At 41.2% G+C, this 19,774-nt stretch overlaps 4 protein-coding genes across 4 annotated transcripts; all 4 read right to left on the bottom strand.

Moving 5' to 3' along the window:
- Positions 1 to 15: 15 nt before the first annotated feature.
- Positions 16 to 1,488, bottom strand: LOC6738466. The gene is made up of 2 exons (XM_016171646.3): positions 1,219 to 1,488; positions 16 to 1,121 (listed from the first exon to the last, which is right to left on the bottom strand). The coding sequence occupies exons 1-2, from the start codon at positions 1,377 to 1,379 to the stop codon at positions 1,064 to 1,066; spliced, it is 219 nt and encodes a 72-aa protein (XP_016032297.1). The 5' UTR covers positions 1,380 to 1,488; the 3' UTR covers positions 16 to 1,063.
- A 367-nt stretch (positions 1,489 to 1,855) lies between these two features.
- LOC6738465 (cytochrome b-c1 complex subunit 8) lies at positions 1,856 to 2,905 on the bottom strand. The gene is made up of 4 exons (XM_016171645.3): positions 2,824 to 2,905; positions 2,526 to 2,739; positions 2,067 to 2,251; positions 1,856 to 2,010 (listed from the first exon to the last, which is right to left on the bottom strand). The coding sequence occupies exons 3-4, from the start codon at positions 2,239 to 2,241 to the stop codon at positions 1,916 to 1,918; spliced, it is 270 nt and encodes an 89-aa protein (XP_016032296.1). The 5' UTR covers positions 2,242 to 2,251; positions 2,526 to 2,739; positions 2,824 to 2,905; the 3' UTR covers positions 1,856 to 1,915.
- Positions 2,906 to 3,139: 234 nt separating this feature from the next.
- On the bottom strand, positions 3,140 to 7,532 carry LOC6738464 (pH-sensitive chloride channel 2). The gene is made up of 7 exons (XM_002085235.4): positions 6,886 to 7,532; positions 5,105 to 5,223; positions 4,647 to 5,045; positions 4,419 to 4,577; positions 4,208 to 4,363; positions 3,585 to 3,964; positions 3,140 to 3,522 (listed from the first exon to the last, which is right to left on the bottom strand). The coding sequence occupies exons 1-7, from the start codon at positions 6,957 to 6,959 to the stop codon at positions 3,280 to 3,282; spliced, it is 1,530 nt and encodes a 509-aa protein (XP_002085271.1). The 5' UTR covers positions 6,960 to 7,532; the 3' UTR covers positions 3,140 to 3,279.
- A 3,416-nt stretch (positions 7,533 to 10,948) lies between these two features.
- Positions 10,949 to 11,768, bottom strand: LOC6738463 (MICOS complex subunit MIC13 homolog QIL1). The gene is made up of 2 exons (XM_002085234.3): positions 11,583 to 11,768; positions 10,949 to 11,522 (listed from the first exon to the last, which is right to left on the bottom strand). Exons 1-2 carry the CDS (start codon positions 11,591 to 11,593, stop codon positions 11,165 to 11,167), a joined length of 369 nt encoding a protein of 122 aa, XP_002085270.1. The 5' UTR covers positions 11,594 to 11,768; the 3' UTR covers positions 10,949 to 11,164.
- Positions 11,769 to 19,774: the final 8,006 nt, after the last annotated feature.

Here is a 19,774-nt window from a genome sequence, read left to right as displayed (position 1 = left end):
TTCAGCAGTATGGAATCGGGTTAATGATCCGGCTTAATGGATAGCTTTATTTTGATTCATTTTGTGTGGTAAGCAATAGCTTAACTGCATTTGTTGTTGGGAAAGTTTGAATAATCCAAAGATGTAATGAATACATATGAACTTGTATTAATCAATATTTTGTTTAATGCGTAATTATGAACTAATAAACTAGGAAAGATGTAACTCTTTTGTTTCTCTACTAGGTAGTTGTCTAATCCATAGAAATAATAGTTTCAGGATTTCAGATGTAAAGATGGAAATTAGTAAGCTGTGAAGATAGGAAGATTTCATGTTACATGAAGGATTAGACAGTTGCAGGACTATCAGTTGACGTTTAAGGATATTTATGGGATCCCTCATGTTCGTATAAACAGCACTAATCAGAAGAATAGGTACACTTGGCTTAGTGGCTTATCCGAGGGCTTAAAGGTAGTGCTGCTATTTCTAGCCCTGCAATCAAGTCACGTTCGCTGGGTGTTCTAATGCAATATTTTAACATAAGAGCACGTACCGCAGTATTGCATAAATTCTGAAAGTGCCGGGCAATGAGTCAGTGCGGGATTGCAGAACGGAGCCAGCTGAAGTCGGGCGTCTATTGAATTCTAATGCTGCACCAGGAAGTGCGTGCAGACATTGGGCAATCAGTCGCCGGTCAATTGGAATCGTTTGTGGATAGCAATTGAGTGTGATTGGATATGGCTTCTACTCCGGCAATTGGGGCAAAAGTTCAGCAGTTCTTGGATGAGAAAGCCGGTTCCAAGTAGAACCTTCTTCGAGTATTCGAATAAGCTATCTTATCGCAAGACAGCTTGCCATGAATCACAGTTGCCTAATGATGAAATTAACCAATTCTGGACTCTATATTTTTTTTTTTTTTTTTTTCGCGTTCCGTGGAAGTTTCGGGGGCCGTCAAACCAGTTCACCCGGCCTTCGAAAACAATTATATTTTTGGGGTTGGGCGTGTTGTTGTGAAAACACCTCCGAAATAAAACGACGACCCTGAGTCCGAAAAAAGCACGAGTACGTACTAGCACCCAAATTATTACACATATAATGTGCGTGACGTCACTGCCTCGAGGAGTGCTCCAAAAACCATAGAACTGAAACAAGATGCAAGGTGGCTTTTGGTAGTTATTATTAGTCCTTAGTGTACATTACATTATGAGATATATTAAACACTAAACTGGATCCATCTACGTGACAGAAAAGCTGCGAAAATTGTTTTTCAGCAGCATGACCACGAAGAAAATGCCCACGGCAATCGACAAAAGCTGCACGTCGATCACCTTCGAGTCCACCAGGGCCTGTAGCATGTTGTAGATACTCTCGCTGCGCACTTCGTTGCCGCAGCAGTCCATTAATGCACTAACATAGAAGCAATAACTAATTAGAACGCCAATATTTTGTTTGCAAACAGCTGATCGGTGGCTAGAGATGGGACTAGTTACTTTTTCTCACTCATCGATTGTTTCGGCTGACTTTCGATGTTTCACTCTCTGGGCAACTCTAGTGGGTGAGTGTCTATGCTAAATATTAATAACAAATAAGATTTTGATTTTATTATTATTATTATCCATGTAGTGTTTTTTCTTCGAAGTTCTCCTCATATGAATTTTCGGTAATTTTAATTAGAGACATTGCAGGGTGAGTTTGCTTGGGCTCAAACCAAGACTGGGAAACAGCTGATGCTGCTCCTCCAGAAAAACAAAATCTTTTTAGAATTGTTTAGCAACAGAGCAATAAAACGGAAGAAATTTAACAAAAACTTATGCTTATACAACTTGTAAAAAGCCTTTGTTGTTTAGCCTTCCAGCAACCGAAACACACAACTCTCTTGAACTGTGGGTTTAGTTTTATTAATTAGTTTAACATAACTATCTGCTAGTTGGGACGCTTATTCGTCGTTCGCGTAGTCAGCGGGGTTCTTGCGCAGCAGGGCGGTGTGCTTGCGTTCGGTCAGATCGTAGATCAGGTATCCCACGATGAAGGCTAAAAGATTGGGTATTACAATACGGTTTGATGGGAATCCCGAGCGGTTTACTTACGGGGAGTCACGATGAAGACGTTGGAGCGGAAGCGACGCACCATGTTGGGCAGTCCCTTGCTGATCGCTCCGGCGAAGGCGCGCTGCTCGAAGGGCGAAAGCTTGTAGGTGACGATGCCGTGCACCTTGGCCAGGTTGCCAAAGTGCTGGCCATTCAGGATCGAGGATAGACGCATGGTTGTGGGGCTGCGGGTGGTAAAAGCTTCAATTAGCAACCGCAGAGGAAGTGCACCAGGATTTGTATGAAGACACAGATCGTTATTATAAACATTGTGGCCCTGGTGGTGCTCCTATATTTGCTGCACCCGGAGGTTATGTAATTTTCGCACTGCTCCGCCGATGAAGGCGGCCGAGTACGTCTAACACTGGGCGCGATCTCTGCACTTTTGGCAGCCCATAATTGTGCATATTTTTAGAGCCAGCACCTGCCATTGCAACGATTATGATGCCAAATTTTTACCTTGAAATTCGACTTTTACGCTGCAATTTCCTCTCGACTCGTCTCAACCAGTGTGACCGTGGACGGGCCGCTTGAACATACCAAACAGTTAGGCTTTATTTTTGAAAAATGTCCTAAATGTGCCGCTTTTCAAGGTTGATGTCTTGGACAGAAGCTAAGTGCAGGCCACCACCAGGCAGTGTAACTTTTGTAGACTTTCAGCGTGGATATACACCTTAATTGTGCGGATAGTGGATCTTATTAGAATATAATAATAAAATAATGTATAACATAATTGTTTAGTGGCATAAAATCTTACCTTTGTCGTAAAAGAATATGTGAGCGGTTTACAAACTTAAATTTCGTGAACGAAAAGATTATTTTTATTCAAATTAATAGAAAGAATAGACACATGGAATTGTAAAATCGAGGGCTACTTATCTTTTTTACTTAATTATCTGTGATTAGGCATACAGAAGTATTCAAGCTTGCCTTTAAAGATGGCACATATACCCCATTTTATGTAAAATATATTCTAAATAATTTTAATGTATTCAAAATGCAATGGATTAAAAAGAGTTGTCAAGCGAGAATACTTTTCCTGTCATATTACCCTTTTTTTAACAATGTTGAGATTAAGTTTATTCCTTTATTAATGATTAACATTTATACAGCTATGAGATGATGCATCTTACAATTTAACAATTATTTGCGCGAGCAGGACTACACAAATAGACAAGATTTCACATAAACGGCGGCACCTGCCAACATCCGCTTACAAAACATAGACGAATGTCCAATACAGAGCGTTGAAGGCGAGGAACATGGCCGGAAAAAGAAATCGGGACCGCCGGTCTATCCACATGGCGATCTCCTGCGGTGTCATGGTGGTGAAAGTGGGCGGCGTGTCCTTTTTATCCTTGTCCACATCCACGATGTGATCGTTGTTCGTTCGCGCACTGCAGATAGACACTGTATCCGCCTCGGCGCACTCCGTTCTTATGATTGGTAAATTGGGCTAAGGACATGAGAAATAATTAAAAATATATACTTGTGAAGACATCGATCTGGAGTACTTACATGCACTGTCAGGTAGTTGTTGAAGCCCTGATTCACAGTGCCATTGCCATTGCGCACGCTCTCCGTGCTGGAAACAATGTTGTCCAAACTGGAACACGATCTCGCCCTGGATTCGTTGCTCAAACTTCCGCCAATTTGACGACGGGCCGGTCGTGGTGTTAATGTGGATTTTATGATGTACTTGCTGTTGACCTTCTTCAGCTCAATGTTCTCCTTGCGGCGCCAAATGGTGTTGACGAAGGCGAACTCCACCAGGCTGCCGAAGATGAAGAAGGTGCAGCCCAGGAACCACACCTCCGACACCTTTATGTAGCTCACCTTGGGCAGGTTCTTGCTCTGCGATGAGGAAAGCGTAATGAACGACAACATGGTGCTGGTTCCTAAAAGCATGGGAAATCAGTATAAGTGAGTCATATCAAAATCATTTCGAGTTACTAAATTCTTTCTAGAGGGTGTAATTATTCCTTTAATTTAAGCAATCAATTATTCTGTGACTCAACATGACGTATGCGCAATGTTCTAAATGAATATTACACATACGCAATGTGTTGCAGGTCAACAAATTAATTATGGATTTCGAATACGAAATGTTGCTTAAGTAATTAGTATTTAAATGTAATTACCTAGCATAATCCTCGGAGGAGATGCGTCCGCCTGCAACCAGAAGGACACCCAAGAGATGGCCACGATCATCATGGAGGGCAGGTAGTAGTCGAGCAGATAGAAGCCAATTTCTCGCTTGAGATTGACCGTGAAGCTCAGCGAACTATAGTTACCAGCTGCAAGGAAACATTATTAAGAAAAATTCCTCCAACAAACAGCTCGTATGCTAACCAAAAGCTCCATGCCGCAGATTGTCCCCATCCGACTCCACAATCGTAGTGTTGTGCCAAAACTGGGCCATATTGTACTCAGTGAGCCTCATTTCCGGATCAAAGGAGATGGGTGTGTGCGGCTCCCACTCCAGAATCAAATCGGAAGTGTTGTACATCCCTATTATAAATAAAAGTAAGGGAAGTAAATATAAATGCTTGAATCTTGCGAAGAAACCGCATAACTTACAGCTCTCCAGGACCGTGGAGCAGAACTGCTGGTCAAAGGGAAACTTCTGGAAGTTCATCCAGCAGTAGAGACTGGCCTGCATGCGCGTGGAGATGATCACGTTTCCCTCGGGCGAAAGCGAAGTCAGGACGTCCTTCTCGTCCGTGCCCAGGATGCTGGACTCCCGTTCGTTGGCAAAGAAGATGTGCGGCAGCCAGAGGCGCTCGCTCAGATGCTTCTGGCCCAGGATGTTGTCGCTGCGATTGAAGGCCTTGTAGGCCAGCCGCTTGTCCTGGAATCGCAGCTGCAGCAGCGCGTGCATCTTGAACTGCAGCAGGTCGGAGTTGAGGTTCTGCAGGAAGTACACGTAAATCCGCGTCTTCACCACAATGGGCAGGCGTTTTCCATCAGAGTCATATTCTGTGAAGAGAAACATGTATTAAGCTGAGTTTTATATTCTCTTTATTCAAAATTTGTACCAAATGGTCTTTCCAGACGATCGTAGCGGCAGACATGTGTTAATCGCTGAATGAGCTGGGTCTGTTGCAAGCTTCCCGCGTCCGCCATAGAAGGACATTCCTCTTCCTCGGCTTGGACCCTATAAAATGTTATTAAGTTTAGTGTTATTCCTTAGACAAAGGTCCTTTCAGAGAAGTGAAGAAATGTAATGTAGCCTTCGTGTAATTGTAGAACCCATTTACTTAGCAGAACAAAACTTCAAGACTGCCTTACTAAAAATTATTTAACAATTTACTTATAAAGACATAACAATTCGGTTAGCCAAGGCAAGTTTTAATTGTTCTCTTAATAAGAGGTTTGTTTTGACAGCGATCTTAACTGATAGTATTTGGTATGCTTAAAAAACGCTAATACATTTCAGATCACAATGGTAAAACATAGAGTTTTTGCCTCCTAATAACAGCTTGAATTAAGTACAATTGTTATTTTACGAAAGGAAGTAGTATTTAGCAACTTACAGTAGCTCAAAAAGAAAGGCGACTTGAACAACTCGTGAAATCTACGCCCTTTTAAGCAATGAAATTATCTGGGAACATTTACAATCAGTAAATTAAAGTATGTAGATTTTTTGGAATAACTTCGATTATGAAATTAAATGAACATTTTCCGATAGTACTCAAAATGATTTCACTCGGCTCCACTCGGTTTTTTATGGGGGAGTTAGCATGACTGAGCAGTGAGCACCTTTAAGCAGCTGTGCAAGCTCATTTGCAGCTACCTTAAAATGTCAAACAGCAGAATAAATGGCTGAATAAAAATAAATAATAGCAAAATATTTGTCTCCTCATATGGCGCTCGTTATTTAACTTGCATTTTATTTCGTTACTTCGTTGTTTGTATGTGTTTGCTTGCGCAACAACAAAATGTTTTAATTCAATTAATCGAGTTGACCTGGTCCCGTCCCAGCAGGAAACTAATTATAGCCCTGTTGATAAAGCGCTTAGATCTTGAACTTATCCGATAAGAAAATTTCACCGTTCCGCGACCTTTTTCGCACATCAAAGGAGTAGCGCCGACTGTAAATACTTTTCGGTCCGTTACCTTCTGCACCTTCGAGAAAATCTTAATTAAATTCTAATCTAAAGATTTGTTTACGCAAATCGGCGAAGATTTATCAGGGGCTTTGGGGGAATTCCAAAAGCATAAGAATAGAGGACCTGGAAAAACCCACGCATCTGAGATTTCCCAAGGAAAGGGGTTACAGGAAATGTTAACGTGTTAACATGAAAGGTTACCACATTTTTCATGCGTAACCCTTTTCTTTTATCAGCCTCCATGTAAACATTTTCTCTTGAATCTCTTTGGGAAACGTTATCAGACAACCTTTTTGAAGCACCCCTATCAAAATGATCTAGATGGGAATTTTCGACGAAATGTTGTTTATTCAATTCGACTATATCTGTTGACATCTTATGCTTATGTTAAATTGCGTGTTTAGTTTAAAGCCTTTGTCAGTGGCTTTCTTAACAAATACGAGATGGAAATTTTGGCAAGATATTGTTATTTCCAGAAGAGAATATTCTTCTGCCATGAGCAAAGTTCTCATCGAACGAAGGTGCAATGTTTGATAATTTTTGGGAAAGTTACTTCCACTTACGGCGAAAAAAATGAAACGTGAGAGCAAATTATTATCTAAATTTAGACAGTTCCACCAAAATGTATCTTTATCGGAGCATTGCTGGAGGTTGAATGATTTGTAAGATGTTTGCTGCGTGCTGGGTGTTTCCCGGTCAAAACTTACCCAACTGAAGTCCATATGCTGAGGACCAAGATCAGCGTGATCCAAAAGTTTTGGCTTAGATGCAGATTCATCATGTGGCTTAGTTCTTTTTTTTTTTGCAATTTAAACAGTTTTTCTTGATTTGGTGGGAGGTTTACAACTTTTACTTTGTCTGGCCGCTAGCGAAATGATTCGATTTCGTTGGCTTGTCAAACTATATGCTCATGTTTCACACGATCTCCTCGCACATTCACTTCACACATTCACTTTGCAATTAATGCAAATCCACGTCGATCGGCGACTTTATTTACGAATTTCCCGCAGCTCCCTCGAGGACGAGTCGCTCTGTCCGCTCTGCGTTCGTCGGCGGTTTGAGATCGCGTCGCGTTTGCGCCCCCAAGTGGTTGAGAAATACCAGGTAACGCTCTGCCTCTGCCGCTGCCACTGCCACTGCCTCTGCCAACGATCCAAAACACACTGAGTTGTGGGCGGAGAGGCTCTCGGCTTTTTTCGGGCCTGATAAGACCGGCAGATACGATACGATGCGATGGTTCTACTCCCAAGTCGCAACTCCCAACCGAACCACTCAATACAAACAGCAGCAGCAGTAGATATTGTTAGCTGGTCAAGAGCTGGAAGGCAATAGCGCAGGGTCGATTGGGGATCGCCTCACTTATAAGCATTCTATAGACCATATACTAGACGTACTCACCCGCGTGCGTTTGCCACTCGGAGAAAAACTATTAAAGATGTAGATACATTTCTCATCTGGATGTAAGGCGATCTTTTTGACTGGCGCCTTAATTTGAGAAACTCGAACTTACCAGGGAAAGCTACACTTTTGTCACTTTTTCTTAAGTAATAATAAAGATTCCCTTCTTACTAACTTGTAGTTACTTAAATATATTAAAAGGTTAAGTTGATTTTGTAGTATTCAATAAATAATATCCACAAGATGTATCTCATTTTGGGCTTGTATCAAGCAGGCATTGAAAGAAGAGTTAGCTTGACAACTATTTGTTTACAAACACCTACTCAATTTTATATTGTTGCGCGCCTAACAAAAACAGCAATGCTAGTATTTAAACTTTTATTAGACTCGCAGCAGTATAAAAACCAAGTTAAATGCCATTTACAGGCAAAACAAGCTAGAGAAAACTCTAAAACTATCTAAGCATTTGTTAGATTTGTTTCAGGTTAGAAGAAGGACTAAATAAGTGCTAGAGATCTCGAACTAAGCTTTTAAAGCATTTATTAAAGGTGTTATAATTATCGATTAAATGAAAATTGCACTTTTCCGCGGTGTACAAATCGGAAGCATTGCAGTTGCGTCTGTTAGCAAACCGGTATGGAAGTCGCACTGGAAAATGCACCGAATCAGAATAAATAATGGCAACATTTATGAAGGCGCTGCCAGTCGGATTTCGCGTCTTGTTTCCAGGCATTTAGCATACACATATCTCGGAGTGTGTACCCAACCGGTGGATGGATGATAAGTCATATGGGTCGGCTGTTTGATCAAGTGCCCAGCCACCCGCGCTTCTAATTAAGCCTGTAATGTTTGCCCACGCTTTTGGCCTTGTTTGCGATCCATCGCTAGATCGGCAAATGATCGAAACCCACTTGGCAGCTAGTGGGTACTCCGTGCACTTGGGTGGTGCCGGTTCAACAAACCCCACCATTGTCCCCAAACAAAATCTATTCACATCTTAGCGGCGGAACAAGCGATCCTCCTGGTTGAACGATCGGGCCAAGGGATTATGCTCAAAAGGTCGGAGGAATGAACGGGGGCTCCACACCCCGAAAGCCCATAATATCGTTAATAATAATGAGCTGACGAAGGCAAAGGCGAAGCTAAAGCCGCGACGTGACACAGAATTGAGAGTGTGACAATAATTGAATATATGACAAATGGCCAATAGCGGAATGAGTTAATATCGCTTTGTCAAACACAATTAGTTGGTAGTCTGAAACTTGAGTGGTTCGTGATTGACGCTGGTTATGTTTGAATGATTTATTCGTTATTTCCCAGAGATCTACGGGCTGGACAAGTGCTTTGCATGGAATATCAGATAAAATTACCTGTAACATTTGCCAAATTACTTTATTTGTTAGCTATTCGAAAAGATGCTGCTGTGTGGATATAGATATTTAAACTTTTGAGTAGTAGTAGATATTAGATAGTAGATATTCCGAAGTAAAATACATTTTTTTTATGGTCCTCCTCCATTTACCTGCGTCGATTCCTCGCTGGACTCCTCTCACTTCTCACCTCTTATCGTGGTTATTTTGGGAACTTTAATTAAATGAAATGCTCGTGGCTGAGCAAATTTGAACTGCGAATATTTAACAAGAAGGCTTATTTAATTATTGTTCGCATTGCCAAGGCAAACAAGCACTTGTGCTCTATTTAGCCAATTTGGGCGAGGAAAGAGCAGAACTTGGCCCCCGCTTATCACCCATTTGCGCCTGTTTACCGGAGTCATTGCCACGGCAAATGGAATATGTGAATCCGGCGGAGGTGTTTAAAGGTTATATTGATATTTGCACCGATTTTGTGGGTCGCTGGCAATGGGTTTATGTGTGTTTGCCCCAAATATTGGGTTTCCATGGGCGGATCCACTGTGATCCTGGTGAGCACGTGATGGCGATGGCGTGATGCGGTTCGATCTTTGAGGTTCCTTGAGATCTCCGATCTGCGGCTTTATCTCACCTAGCAGATGAGTCACCTGCACATCGGCTGACTGGGGGGCAGGAGGACTGAGGCGGAAGATTCTTTATCTGGAGACAACAACATCTGCTCCCTGGCAGGCAGTAGACAGTTGCTTGTGTTTGGGTCGTCTTGGCCAATAAACAAGCGAAAAGTTTAATTAATTAAGAACATGGTGGGGCTATGTAAATAGAAGCCAGCGTCAGCGGCACTGAGCAAATATCATAAATAGAATGGCAAATAATCAAATAATCGAAATTAAAAACGTGTAGTATTACCGTGGAGATAATCACAGCACAGCACAGTCGCAGTCTCAAGTGGGTGTCTAAATTTAAAGCGATGACAGCCAAACGAACCGAGATGGTCAGGAGGCTCTATCTCGTGGTGCTTTTTCACTGGTTTTTTAATAATACTTGGACTGGTTCTATCTATCTGACTCCTGGTAGCCAAATTGTGGCACTAAACTGTTATCAGCTGCCGGCGTACGTTCGCCTTCAATGACGTCTGTGGACTCTCATTCGTTGCGCCTGCTAAAGTAATGTTTAATATTTGCTCTTGCCACTGGGGCGTATGCGTAACGTGCTGTCATAGCGGAAGCTGCTGTAAAATGCCAACCGTGGCGGGCTGACTCAGTTGAGGCAAAACCAACGCTGGCTGAGATCTTTATCGCCGTTCTGTTGAACAAGAGTCGGCCATCTTTTCTATAACCATCGCCGATCTCAAACATCACATTGTTTACAGCAATAATTTCGTGTTATCAGCGAGAAGAAAGATGTACAAGTGATATCAAACCAGTTGTGTGGGAGAACTTTCGGATATCTGACATGTTGGAAATACAGGAAAGAACCCTGTTCACGTGCTTGGAAAAGACTATTCATCGTGACAGGTTTCCCCGGTTTTATAGCTGACCAAATATTAGATCCAAATACAAGATCTAATAGTCTGAGCTGCCGCAAAAACCGGAGCGGTAGTGGGCTAATAAATCAGTTTTCTTTGCACCGCCCTGTTTGGGGAGTGTGCTCTGACAGACGTCTTACGTGGACACGAAAAGATCTTAATTAGTGGAGCGCAAAAAGCAGCTCGCCTGGATATTTATAGAAGCACATATCACTAAAGTAACAGGGTTCTTTTTTTAACTACACCGAAAAAAGCAACAATAATACACAAATGATACTATCATACTATTATATGATGAACTTAAAGATTGCGATCCCATGCTCTTCTCTTTAAAATCATATCTTTCCTTATTGAAATACGGTTGATAGACTTTTATAACCGGTAATATTTGTATAAATTGAATATTAAATACCATTTTACCTGAGATTGTGTTCAAACTGCAGTTTCTTGCCGTGCACCCAAATGAATACATCATCGTTTTGAGTGCGATCTTACCGCCTACCACGTAGAATTGTTTATTTCTAAACTGGACGTTCCAGTTCGATGCGTTTCAGTACGTCGAGAACAGATCTATAGTCGCTTATCCGCTGGCGAGCGGATCGAGGAATAACGACACATTACAACGACATTATTCAATAGGCTAACTATGAGCTAACACGAAAACAGCCTGCCATTGAAGAGCAGTGGGTTAGGTTACTTCGGCGGACTGGACTCCGCACCGCCGGCGATGGCTGGGGATTGGGCAAAGTCCTGGAACGTGTCCTTGACCTTCTTCAGGCCCCTGCCCGCGTAGCAGGGCAGCATGTGGATGAAGCGGAAGGTGTTCTTCACGCCCTCGTTGTAGTAGTGCTTGGCCAGGAAGCGCATCTCGCCGGTTTTGGGCAACTGCGGCACTTCGAAGGGCAGCTGCTTCTCCAGCTTCTGGACATGCGGACGCAGCTCCGACTTGATGTCGTTGTACAGCTTGTCCGACTGGTCAGAGTCTCCCCAGATGCCCACCTTTTGTGTGTAGTAGACGGTTGCGGCCACCAGACTGCCGCGCACCAGAAATCTATAAAGGATTCGAAGTGTCAGGCTTACGTAAGCCTCAAGCGAAAGCATACGGACTTACCCTAGAACCATGTTGATTCGTTTGTTTTGGGGAAGAGAGAGTGACAGTCTATTGCGGTCTTTGGGTGTATCCAAACAATAGGTCGTTTTCGTTCAAAATTTTTGGAAAATTCCTTGTTTTTCTACTTCATATTATTGTCGGAGTGACCGTGTCTACCTAACAGCTAAAATCTGCTGCTGTAGTGTGACCAGCTTGTTATACATTTAGAGATTCAGTGAGGTTTCGAACCGCCAACGTAATCTAGACTCGCACCTAGCAAAGTTACACTCAAAATTACACAATTTATTTAAAATTTACGGGGTATTAATTAATAATAATAATATTTAATTGTTGGCCGCATGATTGGGTGGTGAAACATTTACTGGTAAGCCATATCACTTTTTGGAGTATTATTTACTGAATACACAATGCATATTTATTTTTTTTATATTCCTTAAAAAATTGATTGTGTGCTTACCCCTTTTGTTCCAACCGAAATTATTGGCATCATTTTAATATTAATTATTGTTTAACGATTTCAATGCATTCAAATACTTTTTATAAAATATTCCATATTCCTTCCATAACTGCTGGTCCAGTAAGATGTTATTTTAGATCTTTAGCAGTTAAATTTATACTTCTGGGTCAAATTTATACATTAACGACATAAATTATTTTACTAGCTCCCATCCTTAGAGGGTTGGAATTAGACAAATTAGTTTTTCTTGTCAATGTAATGATTATAATACGTGCATAAACATGCATAGCCTTTAAAAATGCTGAGGCAAAATTAAATTATTATATTAAATTATTCGTATGTCTATAAGCCAATAGCCATTAATATTGTTACAATTACGAAGTTGGAGGACTGAAGTTTCAGTTCCATGCCATTCCGCACTTTCTCTCCAAAATACTAATTCTTTAAATTCTTTAGGAAGGGATAAATATAAAATAGTAGTTAGAAGAATTACACACTAAAAAATTAATAGGTTCTTTTCCGAATTGATTTGTTGTTTGTATTGTTGTGTTTGTATATTAAAATATAATACGAATTAATTATAATTAGTTAAACTGTTTTACCACCTAAATTTAAATATAATGCATATATTTGTGTCACAACTAATTTACACATTTGCTGTATTGATTATAATCAAGTAAGTTTAATCAAAGTGCAGACACAAAAACTACAGTTTAGAACCAACGTATTTCCAAAATTGGTATTAGCTAACGTTAATTGATGAACTGAGGAATCCGCTGATTAACTCCGCATGGTGCTGCAGTTATTGTTCTCCTAATCAGGGAAGCTTCCTGGTCCGTCCTAGTCCGTCCTAGTTGCCGGCTTATCCAAGGAGGCTTCCGCCTTTGTTTCCCACTGAAATCTCATTTACTTAACAAGGAGCGGAAGGATGCAAGGACGTAGCTACTGGTGCCCCTATGCAACGTGTTCATTTTCCCCGCGGCATTGTTCCAATTTTGCGACACTCGCTGCAGTTAAGAGGATTATTGCCTGGCGAACAAAGAGTTGGGAACTGCCAAGGTTTGTGCCAATTTATTGAAAAGTCCCGATTTCAAATCGAGTGAGAAATTTAACGGGCTTCCTCTATTTTTTGCCAGTTTTCCACTGTTTTTTGCTGGGTGCTCCTTTTGTTATTTTTCACCCATTTTCGCGCCGCCTGTCGCTCTTGTCCTTTTTCCAGGTCGGGCGACAGTGACCCACGTGTCATCCGGGGTTGGCTACGCTTATTAATGGGCTCAGTTAATGCGTTGCGCAACCCCTTCGTGCACCCGAAAATTAAATTCCCCCACTCCCCTAGCGTTTTGGGTTAAAAAATTGGCAAGTATTTTTGCGCGAAAAAAAATAGAGAAAATGTAATTTATTAATTTCGCACGGACGTGTGACAGTTGGTTGCATTCGCCTGATCCTTTATTTACACAATGAGCGGCGCACTGGGTGACCCTTTTTACCCCCGTTGCCCCTAATCCACGACCCAGCTAGATTTTTATGCGGAAAATGTCAAGAAAATTTTTGTTGCAAAATTCGCATTATCCACGGAAAATTGCAACTTTTCAGCGGGCAAGGGTTCAGCACTTACCCATTACCCCTTACCCTATAGCCTCTAACCCTTACCCCTTTGCAGTCTCATGATAGAGGATTTCAATTTCGCATTCAGTTCGCTTCATTTGCGCTCAAAAGTAATTTGGGTGACCCCTCTTACTTTTGGGCTAAATTTTACACATTTTCGAAAAACTGTCCAATCGGGCAACCCTTTACGAGTTTGTATATAGTATATCCAAGGTTTCCATGTGCAACAATGCAGCGCATTGTAAACTCTAATGAAATTTATGTCGTTTACTTTGACAACTTTTGGGGGCACCACTCGCTCTTCGCACGCGTCTGCATTTCACATTTCCCATTCGACAAGCAGCTGCCACAATTCCGGGATACGTACATATGTAGGGTCCAAATGGTTTTTAAAACCTAAAACCCAAACTACCCGTGCCGCAAACACGCATACTCGTACAATCCAGTATATCCAGCAGTATCTTACGCTTTTTTATGGATCTCGTTTACCTATTCGATATCGATACTATTGGCGCACGCGTCTGTGTTTGCCCGCGGCTTAGGGTTTTCCCGGGGTGTTGGCGATAAGGAAAATGCCGGGGTTTTGGTGTAAAATGTGCTCGGGTTTTTTTGTGTAAAAACTGACTCTATGTGGCGTGATTGTTATTTGGGGTCGAGATCGGGGTTTTTAAATCAAGACACGCGTCGCCGGCAATTTGTAATGTCTTCCCATGCTGGCCACTACTCGAGGGCCTACTGTGATGGGATTCATCGGTGATTATAGGGATAGTAAAAGTACATTATTAATGGAATATGATATATTATTAGGAAATGTGGGAGCATTTGAAGAAGAAGGTCGTTTAAAATGGTGTCAATTAATCAATCTCTGCTCAATCAGCTCCTTAAAAAACTTTGTAATTCAAAATATTAATTAGATACTTATAATAGTTATTCTAGGTTGTACAAGTTAAGCTAAGTTATATATTATATAGTTACTCCTAAGCTCTTACGAGTATAAAAAACCAACCTCCGATTGAAAAGAGGCTCAAGCGGATTTGAAGGAATTATTACCGGCACTTATCTTATCAATGACTCCGCAGTTATTGATGTACTTCGGCTACTCCTTGACCACTTTTTGCCCTTCTGTTGCCAAACATTTTGCGAGATAAATGTATAAAAGTCGATGGCTTTTTGGTTCCTTATATTTTTGCCAGCCTTTTTTTACTTGAATAATGCAAACTCCACCACGGGATTCGCTTTCAAAGTCTGACCAACCCACTGACCGCAATTTCCCCGCGTTTTTCTTTTGCCTTTCCATTTCCACTTTCATTTCCCTTAAGCAGCTTACGCACTCAGCAAGCGGTTGTGTGTATGTGTGTGTGTGTGTGCGTGTGATAGTGCATAAAATTTATTGGCGCTTTGGGGGGAGGCGGGAAAACTGGACTTTCCGCAGAGGAGGGGCAGGGGGACTCCACTTTCACTTCAGTCTGCCAATGGCAGTTTTCCTCGTTGTGGACAAGGCTTTTATAATTTTATGCCATTTCTTTCAATATTTATTTTGCTATTATGTTTTTGTAATGAGTGCGAGTTGTTGTTGTCAACAGGATAACAGCAACAAAAGCAAGGATAGCTACAACAACAAGACGCTTGTTACAGCATGGCGTTGAAATTGGAAAAATTGTATCAATAGACGGTTGTCTGCGTATGTGTGTGTGAGAGCCCCATTGCCATGGAAAATTTCGGCTGGCACATAAATTAATTAATTTTGTTTTTGCCTCTTTTTTTGTTTGCTGTGTCCCATGATTAAGGGGGGGCTGCGGATGTGGGGTAGTGGGCCTATCGAAATTTTGTTTAATGCGTAGTCCATAACATTGAACTACACTTGAAAAAATTGCTGGATATAAAGTCCGAATAATAATTTTAATTTAAAGAACTTACGATCTTAGATCTGCCTTTCAATAAACCAATTGGCTTTCTAGGCTTAGAATTTTTCTTTATCGAAAATTTTAAATATTTAAGCTTTTAAATTTCAATATTGAATTACATACAATGTGTTTAAATAATTGTGTGAAATTTGTTGTACTGGAAATAATATTATAATATATATTATATTATAATATAATATAAAATATTTTCTGTGCACTCTCTTTCAATTCTTCCTGTGCCCATCTCGTGGTTTTTTTCCGTAGTTGGCGAAGTCTAAAGTTACGTTCGTCTCTATTGATTTTCCATAATGAGGCTTATATCGGCCCAACTTCCCAGGCGGAGCCATCGAATTTCATTGCAAAATCACTGCAGGGAAAGTGATGGCCAAGGAGGGGTCTGCGGGGTGGCTTGTGGGTGGTTGGGGCGGTCAGGAATAAGAATTCCTGGCTGTCATGGCTGATTGCCAGAGAAACAGACACACTCCCACATCCACAAACGCACACACACACGCATGCGAGCAGAGCAATTTTATTGTCATCATTTATATATACATAAAGTGGGGCATCGCTATAAAGTTTTCTTTCCCGTGTCATATTTTACTACTTGTTAATATGTTTTTTATGGGATTTTGTTGGTAGTGGTAGTAGCAAAAAACTTGTTAGAAAATAAAAACAATTAAACATTAGTTCAGTTTTTTAGTTATTTCAAACTGTGATATAGTAGTAACTTTCACTGTACTTTCTCCAGCATTTTTTGCTCTCGCACAAGGACGCCGCAGGATGTTCGTATTGTTTTTGTAGCTGTCAGGTCAATCCTGACATTATGATTTCTACTCCATCAGCAGCAAGCTGATAGTTACCCATCAGAAAACCCCCTCCCCCCGCGAAAAGTGGGGCTGCTACCGTTGATAGATTTTTCAATTTATTATCAGCTTGTCAGTCGTCTTACCTCATTTTTTCTCATATTGCAAATTAGGGATGGTGGGGCATCGCTTAATATTTATTGCTATAAATAATTTCGCCAGTTTTATGCGGCTCAACTTTAATTTGCAAAGCGATAAATATCAAATGGGCCCCCGACCAGAGCCAAATTCCACTCCCTTGCCAAAATTCCGGAATCCAGAATCCGTGAGCAGCCGTAAAATGAAAGTGAAAAGAAAAGTGGAAAAGTAGCCGCCGCAACAACTGCAAAAAGTGCTGAACGCAGACAAAGTACAAATTGCCCACAGAAATACAAAAACGATGCCAGCATAAACAGTAGGGGAGGGTGGGGGAGAGGGGAGGTCAGGAGAAGGAAGAAAGTTCAATTTACTACTTTTCACTTTAGCATACATTCCACCCACCCAATAGCACACACACACACACACGCTCGCAGGAATTCAAAGGACACCCTCATTTCGGGTGGCCAGCTGGAAACCGGAGAAGCCCGAGAAGCCAAAAGCCTCAGCATCCCACACATGCTTATAGAATTTCCCAAACTCCTCCGCCCCCCGCCCAATTTTCCCGCAACCTTATCCTTGCTGCGGCACTCCCCCAAAAAAAAAAAAAAAAACTTTGCCTTTTGCGTTAAATTTTTCTTTTTATTTTGGAATTGCGTTCGATAGACTCGCACACAAATAGAGGTACATGTATGTACATATGTGTTTGTACATATATGCGTTACCCACTCACCCACACACACACACGAGCATGTAATTTTCTTTTAAGGTCAAGCTGAAATGAAATACAAAAAACTTTCTTTTCTTTCGTTTGATGAAAATTACAATTTTCGTCTTACTTTTCTCTCAACTTTCATGCCAAAAGGAAGAAATTGTTTGCCCTCTTGTTGCTTCCGTTCGTCCGCTCGTCCTTTGCTGATGTCCTTTCCCCCTCGTAACCATACAAATACGCACACACACACGCACGGCGAGTGTGTGAGTGAGCTGGTGTCCCTTCGCCTGGCAAGTTTTATTCCTCATCAACGCCCGTTCAACCTATTCCCCCTTCCGCAGCCAACCTAAAACTGAAACTCAAACTCAAGCCGGAGACTCCGAGTCCTGGCAGTCCTTTCTGGAACTCACGCACATGCCAGTGAGGCTGTGTGTATCCAATTGAAAGGACAAGGAGAAGGACGAGCCGAGTAGTCTCAAAACGCAGTCGAAACTGAAATAAATCCGTGTTTCGGGCGCCGATGCTTTACTTTCTGCTTTTCTTTCTTTGGCTTCACTTGACTGCAAATGAGAAATGATTAAAGGGATGCAGCCTTTTTGGCGACGTTCGATAAGAGATCTGGATCTAATGGGGGGGTTGTAGTGTCGCATGTGCCACGAATTTTGATTGCACCGGAAATTACCCAACGAACGAATTAAGATTTAATTTATGATCATTAACAGGTATTATTAGATGTGGCATTAATGTCACTTTTGTCAATTAATGTGGTGCAATATCATGATTTTTAATTGTCCAGCTTTAAAGACTTCTAATCCTTTGGAGAACAGATCACGTATTTGCAGTTCACCAAATATTTGTTATAAGTATATAAAAGTATACTAAATTGTTATGATATATTCCATTTGAAGATTGCTTACCACAAATATTAAACAAATTCAAGTAAATACAAGAACGATTTCCACTCCCACACGTTTTGGTTTAGCACATTATGTAAAAAAAATCCTTGTTAAAAATGCTAAATACCTTTGATAACGTATGCAAAGAAAAGCCATTCTAATTCCGTTCGCGTTCTGAAAAGTCATTAGGGTAACCTACTGCCAGCCCTACTCCCCGGTACCCCTGACCATTCGCCTCTGGTGCGTGTCCTTTTGCGTCATTTATTTAAATTGCCGCATTTCCAGGACTAATGTGCATATGCCAGGGCAAAACAAATGAAAAACCCACCCCAGCTCCCCTCTCTCTTCCCGCCATCCGGCGTCTTAATATACATTTGGAAAATGAGAAAACGAAATAACAAATACTTACCCCCACTCCGAAAGGCCCGAAAAATCCATAAGTTAAATTATTAAAGTTTGTAGCTGTTGTTGTTGACCCAAAGTTTGGGGGTTTTTGACACATTCCAAGGACTCAGGACTCCAAGCGGTCAATGAAATGAAGTCCCATAAAAGCACATGGATGAAGGGATTCGTATCAAATATAAAGTATCCTTCTCTTTGAAAATTAACATTCTATTTAGTAAGCAACTTAAGCACTTACTAAACAATATGATTATTTAAATATTTAATAATTAATGTATCTATTTCTTGAATCGAAAGGCATTGTTATGCTTTGCTCCAAATGGACATGCTCTTCTACTACCAATTCGAGGGTACTAAAAACAGAAAGCGTTTTTATATGGCATATGGTGACAACAAAAATTGTTGTTTGCGCCTGGCGCCGCCTAAACAATTTAATTGAGAGTTGAAATTACTCGTAAATATGTACGGCTACACACATTCACATGTGGAGTAAGCGGAGGAGGTCCTTGTGTTGGCCCTGGACTGGTGTTCAATGAGTATTTCAGGCCTATAATTTGTAGGCCTGCGTGTGAAGCTCTGTCAAATCGATTAAAAACTAATTTCCACACACAAAGCAATTCAAAAAACGACGAAAACTATAATTTAATGGTCGAATTTTGGAACTATTGGTGTCGTTGATGGATGGGTTCCATCCAAATTAGGAAGAAGGGGTAGTTCTCAATGAGATACAAGCGTTATATTCAAATTAAACTTTTATCTCTAAGCTTGTTACATAAACATTTTATTGTCTATGTGAATCATATGTAACAATGCCTAAAATCCGCACAACTGTACCAAAAAGTTATCCAACTTATGTAGCACTATTCGTTTATAATACTCACCAGAACTTCTTTCATCGACAAAAACTATGTGGAAAGTGTTCTGCCCTCTTCCGCCTCGAAATTATGAACAAGTTGGTTTCCTCGCCTTTTTGGCAACAGGAAGTTGGGACAAAGGACAACAGAACGACAGGACAAGGGAACCAAGGAGCTGTCAGGAACACGCGTCAGACGCCCATCTTCATTCCCCGATCGGAATTGATTTCGTCGCATTCTTTTCAAAAATTATTGATAAGACATTTCCACGGGCATTGTGTTCGCCCATTACAGCTACAGTTACAGTAGCTCCTGCCAGTGAGTGTCCCCATGTAATACAAATATTGACATACTTTGATTTCGCAATGCTCGGGGTAGCAACCAGCGAAAGGAAGTAAGTTCTCTGGTTCTCTGGGGATGCAGC

Source organism: Drosophila simulans, chromosome 3L, assembly GCF_016746395.2.
Source record: "Drosophila simulans strain w501 chromosome 3L, Prin_Dsim_3.1, whole genome shotgun sequence".
Lineage (NCBI taxonomy): Eukaryota > Metazoa > Arthropoda > Insecta > Diptera > Drosophilidae > Drosophila > Drosophila simulans.
This window is presented reverse-complemented; position numbering and strand designations above follow the sequence as displayed.